Source organism: Ranitomeya imitator, chromosome 1, assembly GCF_032444005.1.
Source record: "Ranitomeya imitator isolate aRanImi1 chromosome 1, aRanImi1.pri, whole genome shotgun sequence".
Lineage (NCBI taxonomy): Eukaryota > Metazoa > Chordata > Amphibia > Anura > Dendrobatidae > Ranitomeya > Ranitomeya imitator.
In genome coordinates, this window is record NC_091282.1 from 1,186,496,762 (window position 1) to 1,186,519,423 (window position 22,662).

The 22,662-nt window shown below is 44.1% G+C and overlaps 1 protein-coding gene across 9 annotated transcripts in view; it reads left to right on the top strand.

The window, feature by feature from the left end:
* Positions 1 to 5,709: 5,709 nt before the first annotated feature.
* LOC138657175 (nuclear body protein SP140-like protein) overlaps positions 5,710 to 22,662 on the top strand; it is a 78,697-nt gene continuing 61,744 nt past the window's right edge. For all 9 annotated transcript variants that reach the window (XM_069744778.1, XM_069744777.1, XM_069744784.1 and 6 more), the window contains exons 1-4: positions 5,710 to 5,947; positions 12,420 to 12,492; positions 13,714 to 13,889; positions 22,264 to 22,417. In XM_069744778.1, the coding sequence (XP_069600879.1) occupies positions 12,471 to 12,492; positions 13,714 to 13,889; positions 22,264 to 22,417 (352 nt within the window). In that variant the 5' untranslated portion in view covers positions 5,710 to 5,947; positions 12,420 to 12,470. The remainder of the gene's footprint in view (positions 5,948 to 12,419; positions 12,493 to 13,713; positions 13,890 to 22,263; positions 22,418 to 22,662) is intronic.

Here is a 22,662-nt window from a genome sequence, read left to right on the forward strand (position 1 = left end):
CTCTGCATAGAAAAACGTTGATGACTACACTTAAGGGATATTGATGACCTGTTCTTTGATACTCCCATTAATCAGCTGTTACAACTCCATTCAATATGTAGCAGCAACTGCAGAGTGCTGCCATACTCCTGAATAGGCGCTGTTCTGCAGTACCTGGCAGCGGCTGCTACATATTTACTGGATCTCAAACTGCAGTGAAGTGCAAGTGCTCGGCTAGTTTAGGACTCCTCATAAGGCTACTTTCACACTAACGTCGTTCGACGCACGTCACAATGCGTCGTTTTGAAAGAAAAAACGCATCCTGCAAAGTTGCCTGCAGGATGCGTTTTTTCTCCATAGACTTTCATTAGTGACGCATTGCAACGGACTGCCACACATTGCGTCCGTCGTGCGACGGAACGGATGCGACGTGTTTTTGCAGTCTGTCGGGACAAAAAAAACTTTCCTTGCAACGTTTTTTTGTCCGTCGGGTCCGCTTTTTCCAACTGCGCATGCGCGGCCGGAACTCCGCCCCCTCCTCCCCGGACCTTACAATGGGCCAGCGGATGCGTTGTAAAACAGCATCCACTGCCCCCGTTGTGATTTTACTTCACAGCATGCGTCGGTACATCGGCCCGACGCACTGCGACGGGCCCGTACCGACGCCAGTGTGAAAGTAGCCTAAAAAAGAACATTTCTGATGGTGTGGGATGGGGCTTGGTTCTTGAGATGGCTGCAGGTCCCAAGAGCAACAGGTGAACTAAGGCAAGCGCCAAGGACCACTATTGCCCGGGCTGCCCATTCAGCACTGCACATACTGCATATATTGAGCCTTCTCCAGATGGCAAAGGTGCCAGCTGTGTTATATTGCCAACGCCCAAGATTAACTGCTGCTATCTATCAGTGACATCGACATTTACAGGGTTGGAAATTGGGTGCTGATATCATTATCTTGGCAGCCAGGAGCCTACTGAAGGTCCCCCGTGTCTGCCATGATTCTACACCTACGAAGCTAGGAGAACAATAAATAAAAAATGCAAAAAATAAAAATAAAAAATTTTAAATTATTTTTTAAATATCCATATCATCCCCTTATATTGGAACATTAATAGACAGATATACAGTGTGAACATGTGCAAGCTGCCAGACTGCATTATATATATAAATAAATAAAAAAGAGCACAGTAGCACTATGTAAGTTTAGGCCATGTGAAAACACAGAAAAACATTAACACACTAGTGGTGGCCCGATTCTAACGCATCGGGTAGTCTAGAATATGCATGTCCACGCAGTATATTGTCCAGCCATGTAGTATATTGCCCAGCCACGTAGTATATTGCCCAGTTACGTAGTATATTGCCCAGTCACGTAGTATATTGCCCAGCCACGTAGTATATTGTCCAGCCACATAGTATATTGCCCAGTCACGTAGTATATTGCCCAATGACGTAGTATATTGTCCAGCCACATAGTATATTGCCCAGTCACGTAGTATATTGCTCAGTCACGTAGTATATTGCCCAGTGACGTAGTATATTGCCCAGCCACATAGTATATTGCCCAGTCACGTAGTATATTGCTCAGTCACGTAGTATATTGCTCAGTAACGTAGTATATTGCCCAGTCACGTAGTATATTGCCCAGTCACGTAGTATATTGCTCAGTCACGTAGTATATTGCTCAGTAACGTAGTATATTGCCCAGTGACGTAGTATATTGTCCAGCCACATAGTATATTGCCCAGTCACGTAGTATATTGCTCAGTCACGTAGTATATTGCTCAGTAACGTAGTATATTGCCCAGCCACATAGTATATTGCCCAGTAACGTAGTATATTGCCCAGTCACGTAGTATATTGCCCAGCCACGTAGTATATTGCCCAGTGACGTAGTATATTGCCCAGTCACGTAGTATATTGCCCAGTGACGTAGTATATTGCACAGCCACGTAGTATATTGCCCAGTCATGTAGTATATTGCCCAGTGACGTAGTATATTGTCCAGTAACGTAGTATATTGTCCAGCCACGTAGTATATTGCCCAGTCACGTAGTATATTGCCCAGCCACGTAGTATATTGCCCAGTCACGTAGTATATTGCCCAGCCACATAGTATATTGCCCAGCCACGTAGTATATTGCCCAGCCACGTAGTATATTGCCCAGCCACGTAGTATATTGCTCAGTCACGTAGTATATTGCCCAGTGACGTAGTATATTGCCCAGCCACATAGTATATTGCTCAGTAACGTAGTATATTGCCCAGCCACATAGTATATTGCCCAGTAACGTAGTATATTGCCCAGTCACGTAGTATATTGCCCAGCCACGTAGTATATTGCCCAGTGACGTAGTATATTGCCCAGTCACGTAGTATATTGCCCAGCCACGTAGTATATTGCCCAGCCACGTAGTATATTGCTCAGTCACGTAGTATATTGCCCAGTGACGTAGTATATTGCCCAGCCACATAGTATATTGCCCAGTAACGTAGTATATTGCCCAGTGACATAGTGTATTGCCCAGCCACATAGTATATTGCTCAGTAACGTAGTATATTGCCCAGCCACATAGTATATTGCCCAGTAACGTAGTATATTGCCCAGTCACGTAGTATATTGCCCAGTCACGTAGTATATTGCCCAGTGACGTAGTATATTGCACAGCCACGTAGTATATTGCCCAGTCATGTAGTATATTGCCCAGTGACGTAGTATATTGTCCAGTAACGTAGTATATTGTCCAGCCATGTAGTATATTGCCCAGTCACGTAGTATATTGCCCAGCCACGTAGTATATTGCCCAGTCACGTAGTATATTGCCCAGCCACATAGTATATTGCCCAGCCACGTAGTATATTGCCCAGCCACGTAGTATATTGCCCAGCCACGTAGTATATTGCTCAGTCACGTAGTATATTGCCCAGTGACGTAGTATATTGCCCAGCCACATAGTATATTGCTCAGTAACGTAGTATATTGCCCAGCCACATAGTATATTGCCCAGTAACGTAGTATATTGCCCAGTCACGTAGTATATTGCCCAGCCACGTAGTATATTGCCCAGTGACGTAGTATATTGCCCAGTCACGTAGTATATTGCCCAGTGACGTAGTATATTGCTCAGTCACGTAGTATATTGCCTGGCGACGTAGTATATTGCCCAGCCACGTAGTATATTGCCCAGCCACGTGGTATATTGCCCACCGACGTAGTATATTGCCCAGCCACGTAGTATATTGCCCGGCGACCTAGTATATTGCCCAGTAACGTAGTATATTGCCCAGTCACGTAGTATATTGCCCAGTCACGTAGTATATTGCCCAGTCACGTAGTATATTGCCCAGTAACGTAGTATATTGCCCAGCCACATAGTATATTGCCCAGTAACGTAGTATATTGCCCAGTCACGTAGTATATTGCCCAGTCACGTAGTATATTGCCCAGTCACGTAGTATATTGCCCAGTCACGTAGTATATTGCCCAGTCACGTAGTATATTGCCCAACCACGTAGTATATTGCCCAGTTACGTAGTATATTGCCCATTTATGTAGTATATTGCCCAGTAACGTAGTATATTGCCCAGTCACGTAGTATATTGCCCAGTCACGTAGTATATTGCCCAGTCACGTAGTATATTGCCCAACCACGTAGTATATTGCCCAGTTACGTAGTATATTGCCCATTTATGTAGTATATTGCCCAGTAACGTAGTATATTGCCCAGTCACGTAGTATATTGCCCAGTCACGTAGTATATTGCCCAGTCACGTAGTATATTGCCCAACCACGTAGTATATTGCCCAGTTACGTAGTATATTGCCCATTTATGTAGTATATTGCCCAGTAACGTAGTATATTGCCCAGTCACGTAGTATATTGCCCATTTATGTAGTATATTGCCCATTTATGTAGTATATTGCCCAGCCACATAGTATACAGCACAGAGCCACGTAGTATATTGCACAACGACGTAGTATACAGCAGAGCCACGTAGTATATTGGCCAGTCACGTAGTATATTGCCTAGTCACGTAGTATACAGCACAGAGCCATGTAGTATATTGCACAGCGACGTAGTATATTGCCCAGCCTTGTAGTATACAGCACAGAGCCACGTAGTATATTGCCCAGTGACGTAGTATATTGCCCAGCCACGTATGTCACAGGTTAAAAAAATAAAAAATAAACATATACTCACCTAACGATCCGAGGGCCCCTTGTAGTTGAACATACTCACCATTCTCATCGCTGCTCCTCAGCGTCCCGTCTCTCCACCTCCTGGGATCCAACGGCGCTGTGCAGATGGGCGCGCGGCTGCCGCCATCTTGCGTTCCCAGGATGCGTTGCGAAATTACCCATATGACTTAGCGGTCTCGCGAGACCGCTAGGTCTTGTGGGTAATTTCGCAAAGCATTGCTGGGAAAGGAAGATGGCGGCAGGAACGAGCGCCTCAGCAGACAACGGAGGGCAAGTATAGCAGGTTTTTTTACTATTTTTAACATTACTTTTTTTTACTATTGATGCCGCATAGGCAGCATCAATAGTAAAAGGTTGGGGACACACAGGGTTAATAGCGGCGGTAACGGAATGCGTTACCTGCGGCAACGCGGTCCGTTACCGCCGGCATTAACCCTGTGTTAGCAGTGACCGGCGGGGAGTATGGAGCGGGCGCCGGGGACACTGACTGCGGGGAGCAGAGTGCCGGGGACACTGACTGCGGGGAGCGGAGTGCCGGGGACACTGACAGCGGGGAGCCGGCACCGGCCACTGACTGCGGGGATTATGGAGCGGCCATTTTCTTCCAGACTGTGCCCGTCGCTGATTGGTCGTGCCTGTTTTGCGGCAACCAATCAGCGACTTGGATTTCCATAATAGACAGAGGCCACGACCAATGAATATCCGTGACAGAAGGACAGACAGACAGATGGAAGTACCCCTTAGACAATTATGTATATAGATAATCTGGATTTTACTACTTTTTCTAGATAGATAGATACGCATTTGGAATAATAATAATATATTGTAATCTATATCTCATACAGTAAATACCAGAACAGAAAAAAAAAATCAAAATGGCAGAATTTTTTTTTTTTTGTTGTTGTTGTTTGTTCATTTTGTCTCCCAAAAAATGGAATAAGAGATCAGAAAGCTACTGGATGTAATTGTTATAATTGTCCACCAGAGGGCGCCATTGCACAGAGTATGGAATATACTGACTTTTTTTTTCAATTTTTTTTTAATGCAAATTTTCAGCTGCCTTTTACAGTACCAGCAAAGTCTATGAGATGTCCGAAATCTCATGCACACAGCTTGTTTTTTTTTGTCCTCAGTATTTTGTGCAATACCTTGGTTTTTGCAGAATGCAGCATGTCAGCTTCAGTGCTTTTCACCCATTGAATGCAATGACTGGTGCAAAAAAAAAAAAAACGCAGATATCAGTTTTTGGTGCCATAACCTGATGAAGTAGAATCAGATTTTTTTTTTGTGCACTAAACTTTATCAGCATGCACAAGAGACAAATGTACGTTGACAAAAATGCAGCAAAACCTGCTATTTTTTTTTTTTTAAACAAATTTCTTTCTGCCAAGAGAGCAGGTTTTGTCTTCAGAAAAAAAAAAAACATCAAAAGATTCAAAATACCTCTGAAAATCAGTCTGAGAAAAATCCCTGAGGTCTGAATGAGCCCTTACTGCAGAGAAGCTGGGTTATTTGTGAAGGATTTTCTAGGGGCGGGGGAGGTGCACATTGTGGTAGGGAAGGAGGTCTTGATGTGGGGGCTGCTGTCTGTAATCCTCCCTATGTAGTCCTGTAAATAAGGCGGGCAGGACCCCCTCTGTATACACAGGCAGGCAGAGAAGAAACCGAAAGCTGCTCTGGAAGAGAAAAGCCCTAAAGTCTTTTTCCGAGGTCACAGATCTGCTCCTCCCTTCCTGGCTGCAGACACATGACGGCTCTGGGGTTCCCAGGAGTGAGTATACAGCTGTATACGCTGCTTTGTGGCCGGACGCTCAATGTAGCCCCCCCAGCCGAAGCTATGGGAGCTTAGATACAATGGTGTTCCCTCCTCAGCTGAGCGCAGTGTGGGGTGTACTTATATTACTGAATGTAAAGCGTGGTGTCGCTCACTGGCAGCGAACATGTGTCTTGGAAATAGTGAGGAATTGACACCTAAATTAGATGACAAATCTTGGGTTGTAACTATCTGTGTAGACTAGTACTGTCCATGTACTGTTACTGTATCTGTGTACCCGACTGTATCTGTGTAGTAAGGGGGATAGATACAATTCAACTCAACGAAATCGTCTTTCCGTTCCATACATTTAAAGCATTGATGAAAAAGCAAATCATCCATATTTTATTTTATTTTTTTTAATGGCCACGTTCCCACGATGAGTATTTGGTGACATTTTGATGCTGCAGCATTTCAGCACCCATCGGGCTATGTTCACACATTGCATTTTTGCGGTGCTTTTTTTTTTTTTTTTTTTTTTTTTTTTTTAGCAAAGCGTTTTGCTCATTTTTTAGCTATATTTTTATTGCTGTGTTTTTTTTCCATGGTACGTTTGTCTCTTATACATGCTGATAAAGTTTACTGCATAAAAAAAAGAAATAATCTGATTGAACTTCATCAGGTTTTGGCATAAAAAACGCAGCAAATCCATACAGGCAGTTTTGGGTGAAAAGCGCTGAAGGAAGTGACATACTGCATTTCTTTGCTTTTTTTTATGTGCCGTAAACTGACCTGCGGTGCATGTTCTAATTTGCAAAGTGTCCATTTTTCTGAGCAGATTTTTCCCATATTTGATGCAGAAAAATCCGCAGATAACAAATGCACAAGACACAAACACCCCAGCTTCAAAAACGAGCCAGACTCATCTTAAAAATAAAAAAACAACACTGAAAAACGCATGCAACCTTACATAACAGGTGCAGAAAATCTGCAAAAACTCACCAAGTACTCATCGCGGGAGCTTAGCTTTAGTTACAATGAAGTTATTTAGCTTTTATGTTTTGTTTTTTTTTTTGCTTTTTTTTACGTTTCTCAGTGCAATTTTTTTTTTCTTTTACATAACACGTGTTTTTATTGCGGCTTTTGTTATGTCATGTTTTACATTAAGTTGCTTTGTGTTTGATACCTCCCTTGTATGTGGCAAAATGTAATTGATTTAGTCATGCGGCTCCGGTCCTGGGAGGAGGTCGGGAGAGAGGTAAAGGTAAGCGGCGCTCTCTCCAAACAGCAGCGATGGGAGGCTCGGAGGTTTGTGCAGCAGAATATGGACATATTCACAGAACTCCCCGGCCGTCCATCTGTAATTTAACATGACCCCCCGGTAAGGGTACGAATGAAACTGTACCATTGTGCCGGAGGCGCGGAAGTGAGCCATCGTGGCAGAGGTGGAAAAAAAATGCTCTTAACTAGGAGTTATTGAGGAGTCCAGAAGTGAGTTGGCCTAGCCACAATGTACTGATTCCGAAGAGGGACGGATCGTTACAATTTTGTAAAGACTTCCGAAAATTGAATGTCCAAATTTGACCTTTATCCAATGCCTCGGGTTGACGAGCTGATTAAGAGACTGGGACAGGCCCAGTACTTCACGACACTCGATGTGACCAAGGGTTACTGGCAGGTGCCTCTTGCAAAGTCAGCAATTATAACGCCGAGGTCCCTATCACTATGTCATCTAGAGTTTTGGGTTTCATGGGGCTCTGCCACACTCCAGAGACCATGGACATAGCGTTAGAGCCCCCATCAGATGTATCCGTCAGCGAATTTGGATGATACTATCATATTTAGTACCGATTGGCATACCACGTTGTCCCAAGCAGTAGTGGATTTGCTCAGACCCGCGGGTATGACAGTGAACCCCCCCCCAAAAATGTGCGTTTGATTTCGAGGAAGCCCGGTACTTGGGGTACATGATTGGCCGTGGGGTTATTAAATCCCAAATAAACAAAATTGAGGCCATTCAATACTGGCCCTGGCCTCTTGCTACAAAACAGGTAAAAGTGTACCTCTGCATCGTTGGGTACTACCTACGGTTTGTACCTAATTTTGCTGGAAAATCGGCACCCTTTACCGATCTCTTAAGGGGAAGAAAATCAGTCATGGTTGGGTGGAACCCCCAGGCGGAGGAAGAATTCCATTCTATGAAGTTGGTGTTGTGCGGACAGTCTGTCCTCACGAGCCCCAACTTCAAGAAAGGTTTTATCATACAAACAGATGCCTCTGAGGTAGGCCTAGGAGCAGTTCTGTCACAAGAGGTGAACAGAGAACATCCAGTCTCCTACTTGAGTAGCAAACTTACCCCGATACCCTGTATGGTGACTGGTGTTCAACTCTATAAGTTTTAACAGAGGGGGGGGATATGTGAGACAGTGAGGGGGATCATATACGAGAGCCGGTATGTGTCCCCCAGTATGCACATAGAAGCATATTAAAGCCACTGGAGTTCATTATAATCACAGCCACAGCTGTGGTTGCAATGCAAATAAAAGAGAGTGTGGATTTTGTCGAACTATTTGACCAAATAAGATTTAAGAAACCCTGACATGGGTTATTTTTGGAGAGCTCTTCAGGATGGTAGTGGGATGGGTCTCTTCCCTCCTCTCCAGGTTTGGCGAGTGGCCCATGTCCACGATTCACAAAAAGGTGTGTATACTGACAGACATGTGACACTTACATTGCACACAGGTGGACTTCCTTTCACTAAGCATGAGACTTATAATGGGAATTGCTTGCATCTGAAATTTTTAGGGTCTTCATCGCAAAAGGGGTGAATACATAGGCACATGAAGATTTTTAGTTATTTGATCCCATAAATTTAATTTATGCTTATGTTCTTCTTCTCATTTCACCGATTTAGACTATTTGTTGATGATCGTTCTTATCGTAATTAGCCAGACAATTCGCTCCACCAACTAAGAACGGCCATGCACCACCACCCGCAGAATCGAGAAAGGGCTTTCAATCTGTCAATCTTATTTGTTGATGATGTATCACATACAAATCGGATTACAAAAATATTTAAACATCGGTTGTAATGTAACAAAACAAGTAAAAAGTCATGTAGAGGGAGGGGGTGAATACTTTTGCAAGCCTCTGTATGTACAGTAACATTTCTTGAATATAACATTAAGAGCTGAGGGTTCTGGGTTAATAGAAAGTAAAAACCCTTTTATGTGAACTTCATTAGGAAAGTGCATGATCTACTGTTAATTAGAATTAATTCCTTAGGCCACACTCAGACGTGCGTGTATCACAGTACGGGTATGAACCGTGAGGTTGACCTGCAGTTTTGGACAGGGCTGCCTATGGCCCACAGGTAGAATTGACTACGACTACATGTAAATGCCTGTTAGCCGAGATCCCTATTAGAGTGGAGCGTCCATGGTAAATTCAGGAGGCTCCTGCACATCTACACCATAACTGTGATGTACAATTACAGTGTGATGCATCTATTCTGCCACCGATGTATGTAGGTGAGATGTGTCTGAGGGATGTGAGCACAGATTTCTGTACAAGCAATGGAAGATAGTGTTACTCGCTATTCCCTCCTCTTTAGCCTGACCAGCTACATGTGGATGATCCAGGAAGGAAGATGATGTGGATGAATTTTTAGGTCGTTTATTCACAGTACCTTGACAAATGATAATGTTGAGATGTCAGACAAGATGAAGCGATGAGGATGAGATAGAAAATGGAGGTTTTTAAGGAAAGAGGTAACAGGAGATTCCTCTCTCCAGCTCTGATGCACACTTCTGCCAAGATGGCACTGACCAGAAAAAAAAAGATGTGAGGAAAAAAGTTAGGCGGAGTTACAGAGAGAAAGGCATAATGGGAGATTAGATCAGCAAAACATGAGAACATATAATAAGAATGGGCAGTAAATGGCAGGAAAGGACAACAAATACTGTACAACCATTACTTCAATATATAGTGATTGAATTAAAGGGGTTGTACAGTCCAAATCGATAAGTTTGGAGTCACTCTGTGTCTCTGTCTATGAATCCCCTCCCCCTCAGCGCACGCACTATGCGCTGTGAGGATTCATCGGTTTCTGAGCCAGGACCAGAGAATATGTATGAGTTATAGATACTCGCGGCCAGAGCCTGGCCAGTGGGCACGACCATACAAGTGTATAAAGCGAGGTCACACTCTCTGGATGGGAGTTTGTTTTTTTTCCACTTCACAATAAAATCATTCACAAGTTATGGTTGAAGATTTAGGAAAGAAGAAATGACATGACCAAACTTGTTACACCGGTCGCTCCTATTAGAACCGCGATGGTCTCAGTGAGGTTTACACTACCAACCAGTCTGTCACACATCAGCATAAAAATTGTGCCAGGAGCTTCATGGTTTGGGTTTCTATGGCCTAGCAGCTTTGTAATACCAACAGTGTCGGACTGGGGTGCCAAGGGCCCACCAGTAACATTGACTTTGGGTGGGCCTGCTTTTCACCTGCTTGCAAATATTACACTACCCTCGTTCACAAATTTACCTATATCTCTATATAATACACTGGGTAGTTTGGTTAATGAATGCTGAGATTCTTTTTTTTCTGTATAGCGTGAATCAAGTGAATTATGCCAAGTGCTGCCTATACAGTGGGGTTAGGAACCCAGATCTGCACAGGGGCCCACCAGGGGATTCCCCTGTTACCCTATGGGCCAGTCCGAGCCTGATTACCAAGCACAATGCCAAGTGTTGGATGGAGTGGTGTAAAGTTGAAAAAACAACCTCTAGAAAAATAAATGGGGTCTTGATATCAGAAAACAAACCAACTGGGAACTCAAGACTCCTAAAAAATAACTTTTATTGTTATATTAAAAGTATATAAAAAAGTGCTAGCGTCAACCAGGAACCACCTAATAAACAGTGTTCACACCCCAAAAAAGAGGTGTAATAACCAAAAATAATAAGGAAGGGGGGCTAATCTCCCCCTGTAAGGCCCTGAGAGAAGCCCTGCCTACCAGCGGAGGTTGACACCCTAGTTGTAGACGCAATGGCGCCCCTGTCGGTAGCCCTGTAAACCCTAAAACAAACCAAAAATGGGACACACACATAGAGACCGAAAAAATAAACCCCTAATGGGGAGACAGCAGAGTCTCCAGGGAAACTATCGATTATCTCTGAGTACTAATGTGCTGTATATGGCTGTTGTGAGGTAGAGCCAGAGTCCGCCATAGCCTGCGGGGTATGTCATTCACTCTATTCTCAATATTGTGCCTAAAAAAACAGTACATACATAAAGTAGTTGGGCAGATGAGAGGTTGAGTAACCATAGTATTGTGGACATGCCTCAACAAACACCCTAAATTCAGCATTGTGGATAAATATCCGCTAATCCAAAGTGACCATGTATGCAGAAGTAGGTAAGAAAGTACATTCAGCAACCATTTGGTAATTCACTCCTATGGTCATCTACTGAAGAAATATTATAGAGAGAGCCAATGGGGTCAGGGTATTAACGAGCCATGAACAGGTCAAATACCAAAATATTAAGATAGGAGTTTAGATAACAAAAAAGCCCATACCCAGTTACTCTAGTTTCCATACACAGTTGTGTAAATTTGCTATCACTGTACGAAACGTGTTCTGTGGAGCGAAGGATCACAATTTTTTATCTGGTGTCCCAATACATTTCTGTGGATTTGGAATGGGACGTCATCCTGAACTCGTATCTTGCAGGTGAACAAAACGATCAGTATTTGCATTATTATCGCTCGATTCTTATCTTATACCAGGGAGCAATGGGACTGAATAATAAATTGAACTCCATAATTAAATGGGTTGGGACTCAAGTCTGCAGTCGGTCTATGTGATTGCCGACTTGTGAATCCTCGCAGTGTGCGTTCTGTCGGCATCCTTCGGCTCCGGGTGCAGGCGAGTGCACGACTGCAAGTATGCGATATGTATACATGCGGTCACGTGCAAATTAGACATGCGCTGCCTCACTCAATACAAGTGAATTGAGTAGCACTGGACATGTCTAGTTGGAATGTGTCCAGAAGTATGCAAATCACATTCTTGCGGTCACATAACTTCCCAATCCTGGCACTGGAGAATCCTGACAGTGCACACACTGCACGCTGCGAGGATTCACAAGTCTGCAGTCACATAGAATGACTGCAGACTTGAGTCCCAAGCCTGGACAACCACTTTAATAGGTGTATCCAATACTTTTCTCCATATAGAGGATGTTTGTTATATACTATGGCACTGATCTTCTATGGTGGTCGTAACTCAGTTTTTCTGGAATCCTCACTGGTTATGCAGCAATTAGTAAAATAGATATACTGTAGAATGTATCAATGCATAATCAGGCTGATTGGGATTTTGGCTGAGAACCCATGTGTCTATTTTTTTTATTCAGAATGATGTAATTTATGTAATATAATAAGGTAATGGTATTATAGATCATAATATCTCTGTTTCAGATATGACCCTGCAGTCCAATAAATTATGAATACATCAGAGAACTTCCAAAGATGGACGCAGTAACTGTATATGGTAGGTGCTTATGTGCGTGTAACTAGTACATGTATAAGTGGTGGCATCATTCTTGAACCGCCCTGCTGTTGATTCTGAAGGTGAGCTCCAGAGACATTGGGGAAATATTTTTTCTTTTAATCTCTGAGTACGAAAGACATGATAGTAGCTAGTCTGCACCCACCAGCTCAGAGACAACTGACAATTGGAGACTAAGGGCCCAAGTCATCAAGATATTTTTAACAGAATTCTGGCAAGAAAATTTTTGAAATGTTGAACAAAAGTTTTGCGAAATTTTCTGTTTTTACACAAGCCATTGACAACTTTGCCAAAGTGGTTGGAGCTTGGATGTGGTATGGTGAAGCCCACCTAGCAAAATCATCAACATTTTCACTGCTTTGCTAAATTTATGCCAGAAGTTTGTTCTTTTTGGCAGAGTTGTAAGATGCACTTAATTCATTCAAGTGTCATGTGCCTTTTTAATGAATAACGAGCATCTTACTCCGGTAGTTATTTCCTTGAGACTTGTGTGCAAAAAGCTAGTCTTAAAGGGATTGTCCACTACTCGGACAACCCCTTTCTCAATCTGTATGTTTGCTCCCAGTAAAATAACAACACTTATACTCGCCTCTAGGGTCCGGCAATGTTCCAGCGGTGTCGACATTGTCTTTCCTAGGGCTCACGTGCTGCTTCACTGTCTCAGTCTTCGGACCAATTACATTCATCCAGAGGAAGTGAGAGCTGCTGCTTTCTCGCTTCACCTGATGTATGTGATACGCCTGAAGGAGGAGAGAGTGAAGCCAGCACTGATTGGCCGCAGGGATCACGTGATGTAATAATGTCACGCAAGCCCCAGGAGAGACCATGTATTTTACTGGTACAAACATGTGGATTGAGAAGGGGTTGTCCGAGTAGTGGACATCTCCTTAAATGAGCCTACACAGGGAAAAACAGGTGGAAAATGCCAGATGCAAGTCACATAATGGCCAGAAATAGTGTTATTCTTCATGTACATACACAGTACAGCTTATTCTGAAGAGTCTCCTGAAATGACAGGTGCACGTACAAAAAAAACCCCAAATAGTTGAACCTTTTTTTTTAATTTCTCCAACGCCTCTAAAATGAGACTTTGCAAGCATAGACAAGTGTGGGCAGGAACGGGACAGTGGGCGGACTGTCAGCTGAAAAAAAAAAAAAAAGGCTTGGCAAATAACTCTAATTTAATCACATTTATGTCCACAGATCCTAACATGGTCCTCTCCACAGAAAGCAGCCAGGTCCCGGACAATGTGGCCATGGCGGACATCCAGTGGTTTTATGCCAAGTCAAAGGTCCCCATTTGTCTAGCAATAACTGATAGCTTTCACTTCCTGAAGGAACTGAAGAACGCCAAAATCCTGAGCAGAGAGGAGTCGCTGGTAAGAATAATGATTTATTATCCACTAATATGATAGATAATAGAAGGCGTTTCCCCAGGGGCGGACATCCCACCATTGGTGCCTCCTGGGGCCACTTCTATCAATGTCGTATTGTGTTTTTTCACAAGGACCCTCTTATTCCGGTGTCCGTTCCACGCGTTTCCCAATACGTTCACAGTAAGATGCGGCCATAGCGTAGCGTTTCTTCAGCTTTATATTGTGTTTTATGTTTATATTGCTAACTGCTTTTAGGATTTCTGTTTACTGTCATTGAATGGAAGTAATTGTTTATTTTGAAATTCCTTTTTGAGCCTCATTAAACGTCCTTTTTCTTTTTTTTTTTAAATTTTCGTTCATGAAAAAAATGAACCGATCCATCTGTATACTGAATCAGATTTTTGTTAGTGTGTCTGTTTTTCTCACAAGCAAAAAAAATAAATATACTTAGCCATTTAACGGTTTATTTTTTTGCATGTAAAAGTGTATTTTTGAATAACACTGTAGTTTAACTTAAAATGTTCTGTAAAATGAGGAAAAAATTCCAAGTGTGGGAATAAAAGCAAACATTTCCGTCTTTGATTTTTGGGTTTTTATGGGGTGGTCACTGTGTGAAAAAATTCAGATGATTCTCCATGTTAATAAGATTACAGGCGAAAGCAAGCTTAACCTGTCATGTAAAAAATACATGTGAGGATTTTTTTTTTTTGCGGGACGAGTTTTACTTTTGAACGACACCATTGGTTTTAACATGTCGTGTACTGGAAAACTGTAAAAAAAATTCCAAGTTCAGTGAAATTGCAAAAAAAGTGCAATCCCACACTTGTTTTCTGTTTTGCAATTTTACTATGTACACTAAATGCTAAAACTGACCTGCCGATATGATTCTCCAGGTCATTATGAGTTCATAGACACCAAACATGTCTAGGTTCTTTTTTATCTAAGTGGTGAAAAAAAATTTTCAAACTTTATTTAAAGAAAAAAAAATTGGGCCATTTTCCGATACCCGTAGCGTCTCCATTTTTCGTGATCTTGTGTTGTGAGGGCTTATTTTTGCGTGCCGAGCTGACATTTTTAATGATACCATTTTGGTGCAGATACGTCAATTGATCGCCCGTTATTGCATTTTAATGCAATGTCACGTCAACCAAAAAAAAAGAAATTCTGTCGTTTTGACATTTTTTTTCTCGTTACGCCGTTTAGCGATCAGCTTAAACCTTTTTTTATTGATAGATCGGGCAATTGTGAATGTGGCGATACCAAATATGTGTAGGTTTGAATTTTTATTGCTTAATGTTTTATTTTGAATGGGGTGAAAGGGTGTGATTTGAACTTTTTTATATATATATTTTTTAATACTTTTAAAAACTTTTTTTTTTTTTTTAATTTTGGCTTGGTTTAGTAGTCTACATGGGAGACTAGAACCTGCCATAACCCGATCGGCTCTGCTACATACAGGTAATGATCAGATCACCTGTATATAGCAGAATTACTCACTTGCTATGAGTGCTGACTACCGGCAGCGAGAACCATAGAGGTCTGCAGGAGACCTCTGGTTGTCATGCCAACCCATCAGTGACCCGTGATCACGGTGTTCACGGATGGGCGGATTTCCGGTGCGATTGCCATAAGCACAGTTTGACAGCTGCATTTAAAGGGTTAATAGCCGCGGGTGGATCACAATTCCACTGCGGCTGTTCCGGGCACATGTCAGTTGTTCAAAACAGCTGACATGTGCCAGGAAAGATGTGGGCTTACTGCCAGAGCCCACATCAAAGAGAGGGAGTCCGACATTGGCGTACATTTACGCCCGATGTTGGAAAGGGCTTAATCTGCAGATATGGGGTTAATCTGCAGGTTAATAGTGTTGTGAAGCTGCTCAGTGCTGGCACTGAGAGCCCCACTGCCAGGAGGAAATGAACATTTTCTCTAGTAGCCTTCCACGACAGCCACCAGGAGGTTGTCTCCATTCCCTAATGGGGGACAGGAAGCACAAGAGGTTAAAAACCCCTCCCACCTCCCATTAACCAGTGTCTTTCCTGTCCCCCATGGGGCATGGAGAGGTTCCTGGTGCGCTGCTGCGGCGGCTCTAAGCAGAGTACCTGTGTTAAATTTCTTGCCGGGCACTTAAGGTCGGGCCCCCCGCGGCTTCCTCCTGCGCTGTGCCTCCGGTCTCCTCGGGATTCTGGGACCGCATTCCCCCGGCCTCCTGCGTCCTCTTGCGGGGATAAAGCTGGTCGGGGTGCCCGCCGGAGGCCTCCCTGAGCTCTCCGGCGTTTCCCCCTCCTAGCGCGCGCTGTTCGGCGACCCGGAAGTCAGGTGACGCTCCACTTCCGGGTCGGCGCTCCTGTGCAGGAGCGATACAGGCCAGAGAAGTGGATTACCGAACGGCGTGCGAGGCACGCTGCATCCTCGCACGCCTGCCTGGGACTCCGGAGGGGGAGGGGCGGCTAATTGCCACGCGCTGGTGCAGGCTTATTTTCTACATAAGCTGCGAAGACGTCTCAGGTAAGCTGCTGTAAGCATGGATGCGTCTTGCCCTGCAGCTGCAGAGCCCAGCGCTCCCCAAGCCCTAGTAAGTACGGCAGAGGGGGTCCCATTTAAAGGCACATTTTTCAATATACCTTTTCTTACACGGCTTCCTCTCTCATTGCAGGGAGTCAAGCGCAAATGTGCCACCTGTAATGTAAAAATGCCACCAGATTGGGAGAAAAAGTTATGCCAACCTTGCACGGATAAAATCATCAGAGCGGAACACCCTTCTTTGATTGATGAAATTCGCTCCTTGGTTAGGCAGGAGGTTCAAACCTCTTTGGCCACACTCGCCCCACCTCCACCGCCACCACCATCCTCACCTGGTCCATCACTCCCTAAAAAGAGGAAAATCCAGGAGTACTCTGAGTCAGAGTCTGAGGGGTCTTATACGTCTTCCTCTGTCAAATGGGAAGATGCGGTACCACGTAAATCTGCGGAAATTAGGAAATACCTTTTTTCCTCTGAATATATTGAGGAATTGGTATCTGCAGTGAGGAACACTATGGGGCTAAAAGAGGAATCAGTTCCTCAGTCTATACAAGACGAACTGTTCGGTATACATACTGAAAAACAACCCGGGTTCCCCGTCCATAAAAGCATAATTGATATGATTAATAATGAATGGGAATTGCCTGAGAAACGGCTAACAACGCCTCCAGACTTTAAGCATCGGTTCCCTCTTGAGGAGGACCTAATAAAATGGGACATTCCAAAAATTGATGTCCAGGTGGCTAGAGTGGCTAAAAAGACGGCTCTGCCGTTCGAGGATTCCTCCCAATTAAAAGACCCCTTGGATAGGAAGATTGAGAGCCTTCTCAAAAAATCCTGGGAAACGTCTACCTCAGCCCTCAGATACAATATAGCATCCACCTGCGTGGCCCGCTCTCTCTTTCGTTGGATACAAGAGTTAGAAAGCCACATCTCTCAGGGTACCCCAAGAGAGGAGGTACTGGACTCTTTGCCTATCTTACACAGGGCAACAGGTTTCCTTGCAGATGCCTCACTGGAATCTATCCGGGTGGCCGCCAGATCCTTGGTCCAGACAAATTCAGCCAGAAGAGCTCTCTGGTTAAAGATGTGGAGCGGAGACGTTACGTCAAAAATAAAACTGTGTTCTATTCCCTTTAAGGGTGACTACGTGTTTGGGCCCTCCTTAGATGACATCTTAGAGAAAGCCACAGACAGAAAGAAAACCCTTCCTGAGCAGAGACCTCCCAGGAAGCGTTTTTTTCGACCCTCCCAGCCCCAGCCCTCCCAGGGTAAAGGGAAAGGAAAAACCGGGAGGTGGAGTTATGCTAAGGGGAAGCCTAAAAACATCCTTATTCCCCAACAAACACAACAAGAAAAGCAATGACTCTGATCCGGTGGGGGGGAGGCTTTCGAACTTCGTTCACAGTTGGCAGAATATCTCCAACAGCCCCTGGGTGGTGAGTGTAATCCAACAGGGTCTACTGATAGAGTTCGATGCGCCTCCTCCCAGGATCTTAAGAGTCACCTCCCCGTCATCTCGGGAGACTCAAAAGTTGATGATGGCTGGAATACAGGACTTGCTAGACTCAAGAGCTATATCCATAGTCCCGGTGAACGAGCAAGGGGAAGGACACTATTCCCGTATCTTCATGATAAAAAAGCCTTCCGGGCAATCTCGTATTATAATAAATATGAAAGCTCTCAACAAATACATAACCTACCGCAAGTTCAAGATGGAATCAGTAAAAACAGCCATCCCTCTAATAGCTCCTCATTCATATATGGCAACAATAGACCTCAAGGATGCCTATTTCCATATTCCAATACATCCTCGGCACAGGAAATACCTGAGATTTGCGGTCCAATTCAACCAAAAAATCTTACATTTCCAGTACAATGTTCTCCCCTTCGGGATCTCCTCAGCCCCAAGGGTGTTTTCCAGAGTCATGGCGGAAGCAGTTGCCCATATCAGGAGCCAAGACATCGCTATAGTACCATACTTGGACGACCTGTTAATAATTGGTCCTTCCGCCGAAGTTCTCAATCAGAGAATTTCCAAAACTCTGAACATCTTACAGCTTTTGGGTTGGATTCCAAATCTAAAAAAGTCTCAGCTATCACCATCAAAGGTGAGGAAATTCCTCGGAGTCCTCTTGGATTCAGAAGGTCAAAAATCCTTCCTACCAGAGGAACATCGGATGAATCTAATTTCCAAGGTCTCACACTTCAGGAAACAACGTTCTCCGACCTTACGGGTTGCGATGTCTCTTCTGGGTTCGATGACGGCCTGTATACAATCAGTCCAGTGGGCTCAGAGCCACTCCAGAGTTTTGCAGGCGCACATCTTAGGGAACTGGAACGGGAATCCAAATTCCCTAAACAGAAGAGTTTACACTCCAGGGAAGGTAAAAGCCTCGTTAACCTGGTGGACGATCCAATCAAACCTACTGAAGGGGGTCGACTGGGTGCAAGATCCGCTAATTACAGTAACAACGGACGCCAGTCAAAAAGGTTGGGGAGCAGTGGTCTCGCAAATTCCATTCCAGGGTCTCTGGAATCAGAAGGAAAGCTCCAGTTCCTCCAACTCCAGAGAACTGTTGGCAGTGGAGAGGGCCCTTCTGGCAGCCAGCAGTCTCGTTATAGGTCAACATGTCAGAGTGTACTCGGACAATATGACGACTGTTGCGCATCTAAAACACCAGGGGAGTCCAAAGTTCAACCAACTGAAAGCAATTTCAAACAGAATATTTTGCTGGGCAGAGAAACATCTCCTCTCACTTTCAGCGATACACCTCAAGGGGTCGGTGAACGTTCAGGCAGATCGCCTAAGTCGTCACGTCTTACATCCAGGAGAGTGGAGCCTGAAGGCGGACGTTTTCAAAATGTTGACAGACAGGTGGGGTCTTCCCGATATAGACCTTCTAGCGTCCAGCCAGAATGCACAAGTCGAGAACTACTTCTCCCTAAACCCCAAGGACAGGTCTCAAGGAGTAGACGCCTTTGCTCATACTTGGAGGTTCCATCTAGCATACGGGTTCCCTCCAATACCGTTACTTGCGAAGACCCTCCGGAAGATCCGGGACGATCAGGTCCAGACTATCTTAGTAGCTCCAGCATGGCCGAAGAGGAGCTGGTACCACCTCATCGAAGAACTGAAGGTGGACGGTCCAGTCTTTCTTCAAGTATCAGAAGATCTCCTCTGCCAGGGCCCCTTTTATCATCCAGAACCACAGAAGTTCAAACTGGCAGCCTGGCTATTGAAGCCCAGGTACTAAGAGCTAGGGGCCTTTCAGAGTCGGTAATATCTACTCTACAGAAATCTAGAAAACCTATTACCAATGCCATATATGGCAAAATCTGGAATAGATTCTCCTCGTGGTGTCATCCTCATAAACCTGATCCTTTTCATCCTAATATTTCACAAATATTAGATTTTTTACAAAAAGGATTAGAGTTGGGGCTGAAGCCAAGTACCTTGAAAGTTCAAGTGTCAGCCTTAAGTTCCGTCTTTGATCGGGACCTTGCGGGTCATCGTTGGATAAAGAGGTTTATGGTCGCAGCATCAAGACATTGTCCAAGAAGACAAATTTTCGTGCCATCATGGGACTTAAACATAGTCCTAAAAGGTCTTACGGCTCCTCCATTTGAGCCATTATCATCTTGTTCCTCGCAACTTCTGTCCTACAAGACGGCCTTCTTGGTTGCAATTTCTACCGCAAGAAGAGTAGGGGAAATACAAGCCCTTTCAATAAGAGAACCTTATCTTACCATAAGAGATGATTCCATTGTGTTCCGTCCAGATCCTTGTTTCCTACCGAAAGTAGTGTCAGAATTTCATCGATCACAGGATATAGTCCTCCCATCGTTCTGTCACAATCCTTCAAATCCGGAAGAACACAGATTCCATACTTTGGATGTACGACGTATAGTGTTATATTACTTAGAACATACTAAATTATTTAGAATTGACAAAAATCTCTTCGTTCATCTTTCTGGCAGAAACAAAGGCAAGAAGGTAGCGAAGAGTACCATTGCCAACTGGATAAAAAAGGCCATTTCTGAAGCATACTCAACTCAGAATATTGCTGTTCCTGCGGGCCTAAAAGCCCATTCCACCAGATCTACTTCTGTCTCTTGGGCTGAAAGGGCTGGCGCTTCATCGGAGCAGATTTGCAGGGCAGCAACATGGTCTTCCCTACACACTTTTACTAAGCATTATAGATTGGACTTCTGGTCCAATCGGGATCTTGCTTTTAGCCGAAAGGTTCTTCAAGCTGTGGTCCCTCCCTAAATACAGAATTGGTTGGCATTCCTCCTGGTGGCTGTCGTGGAAGGCTACTAGAGAAAATAGAATTATTCTTACTGTTAATTCGGTTTCTAGGAGCCTTCCACGACAGCATTAATTCCCTCCCGATGTTCTTGGATATTTTTCTGAGAACCTAAAGGTAACCGGTGCTATGGGTTCTGTTGTAAGTCACTGGTTAATGGGAGGTGGGAGGGGTTTTTAACCTCTTGTGCTTCCTGTCCCCCATTAGGGAATGGAGACAACCTCCTGGTGGCTGTCGTGGAAGGCTCCTAGAAACCGAATTAACGGTAAGAATAATTCTATTTTTTCCCCCGGCAGCTTCAGGCTTAGGCCGGAATCACACACAGCGAGATACGGCCGAGTCTCGCAGGTTAAAACCCAGCTCTGCCACAGGCACTCCAGAGCGGAGCGTGTGGCCACATAGCAACACATGGAGCCGGAGTGCCGGCGCCAGAGCTAGTTTTTAACCTGCAAGACTCGGCCGTATCTCGCTGTAGTGTGACTCCGGCCTTTCAGTCATAGAGGCGTATCGGCGCGGCTCCCGTCATCGCTTAGTACATAGTGAGCTGCGTCTGTAACCAAACCCCAGCAATAACTGACAGCCAGCTCAGCAGCAGTGCATTGGTATAGAGCTAGCTGTCAGTCAGTGCCAGAACGCGATTACAGCTGCCGCTCACTATGTACTGAGCAAGGACTGAAGCTGCGCCGACCCATCCCTGTGACTGAAAATTGGGGGTGCTACAAAGTGGCGGGAAGAATAAAGCCAATTTCCTCCCGGCAGTGGGGCTCTCAGCAGCTTCAGAACATTATTAACCTGCAGATTAACCCCATATCTGAAGCTTAATAGCATTTTTCTTCCTCATGACAGGTTCCCTTTAAAAAATGAAATATAAATTTAAAAAAATCCCATTTGGTTTATGCCTGATGTTTTTACTGATACCATTTTGGAGCAGTTACGACCCTTTGATTGCTTTTTCTTGCATTTTTGTGGGGAAAATGTGGCAGCCATAAAAATACCAATGCTAGCGTTTTAATTAACTCTTGTTTCCATTTTGGCATTTGCTGTGTAGTATAAATATTTTTTTTATATTTTATTATTCCGGGCATTTTTCGCTTGTCGGAATAGCAAAAATGTTTTTATCCATGTTTTAATTCCGCTTGGGGACAGGGGAGAGGGGTGATTTTACACATAAACGTGCACCTCCAATCGACTGCAGGTCCAAGTACCTACGGGGACTAATAAAAAGTGAAATAAGCAGCCAAATATTTTTACGTTTTTGCACTTTTTATTAGTCTTTTTAGGTAACTTGGACCAGCGATCGATTGATCGTCTATACAATGCACTACAATACAACTGGACATCATAGAAATAACACCATGGCAGACATGGATCACTTGGTGCCATGAATTTCTCACTCCTTGAATGGCGCTATTATGATAAGATAACCAATGTTATTCATTTTACGTCAGTGGTTTTATTGTTTTGGCTGATCATTGCATAGATGTAGTAAGTTGGACCCATTTTTCCAGTTTAAAGTCGAATAATCTTTTCTTATTTTGCTGCAGGAGTTACAAGGAGACAGTAGGACTGACCATCGAGTGGTGTATGAGGGCCTCTGCTGTATAGAGGAAAAAACCATCAGTCCAGAAAATTTCTTTGATTTCTTGTTCCAAAAATCCTTCTTGAAAAAGTATCCAGATCTAAAGCCCGTTCATGCAGGTAGGTTACATCGTCCATAACTTCTGCACTCGACCATATAAAGTAAGGGGGTAATTCCATCATATGACGACTTGGCATTACACTACTTCATGATCCAACCTTTTCAGGGAAAATCTGGGAAGGATCCACAGAATTTAAAGGGGTCTCTTGAAACCAGGGTTGGCGTTAAGGGGGAGACAACTGGGCAATTGCTCATGGCCCCCCACTCCCTTGGGGGCCCACAGCGCCTACAGGATGAGCTACAC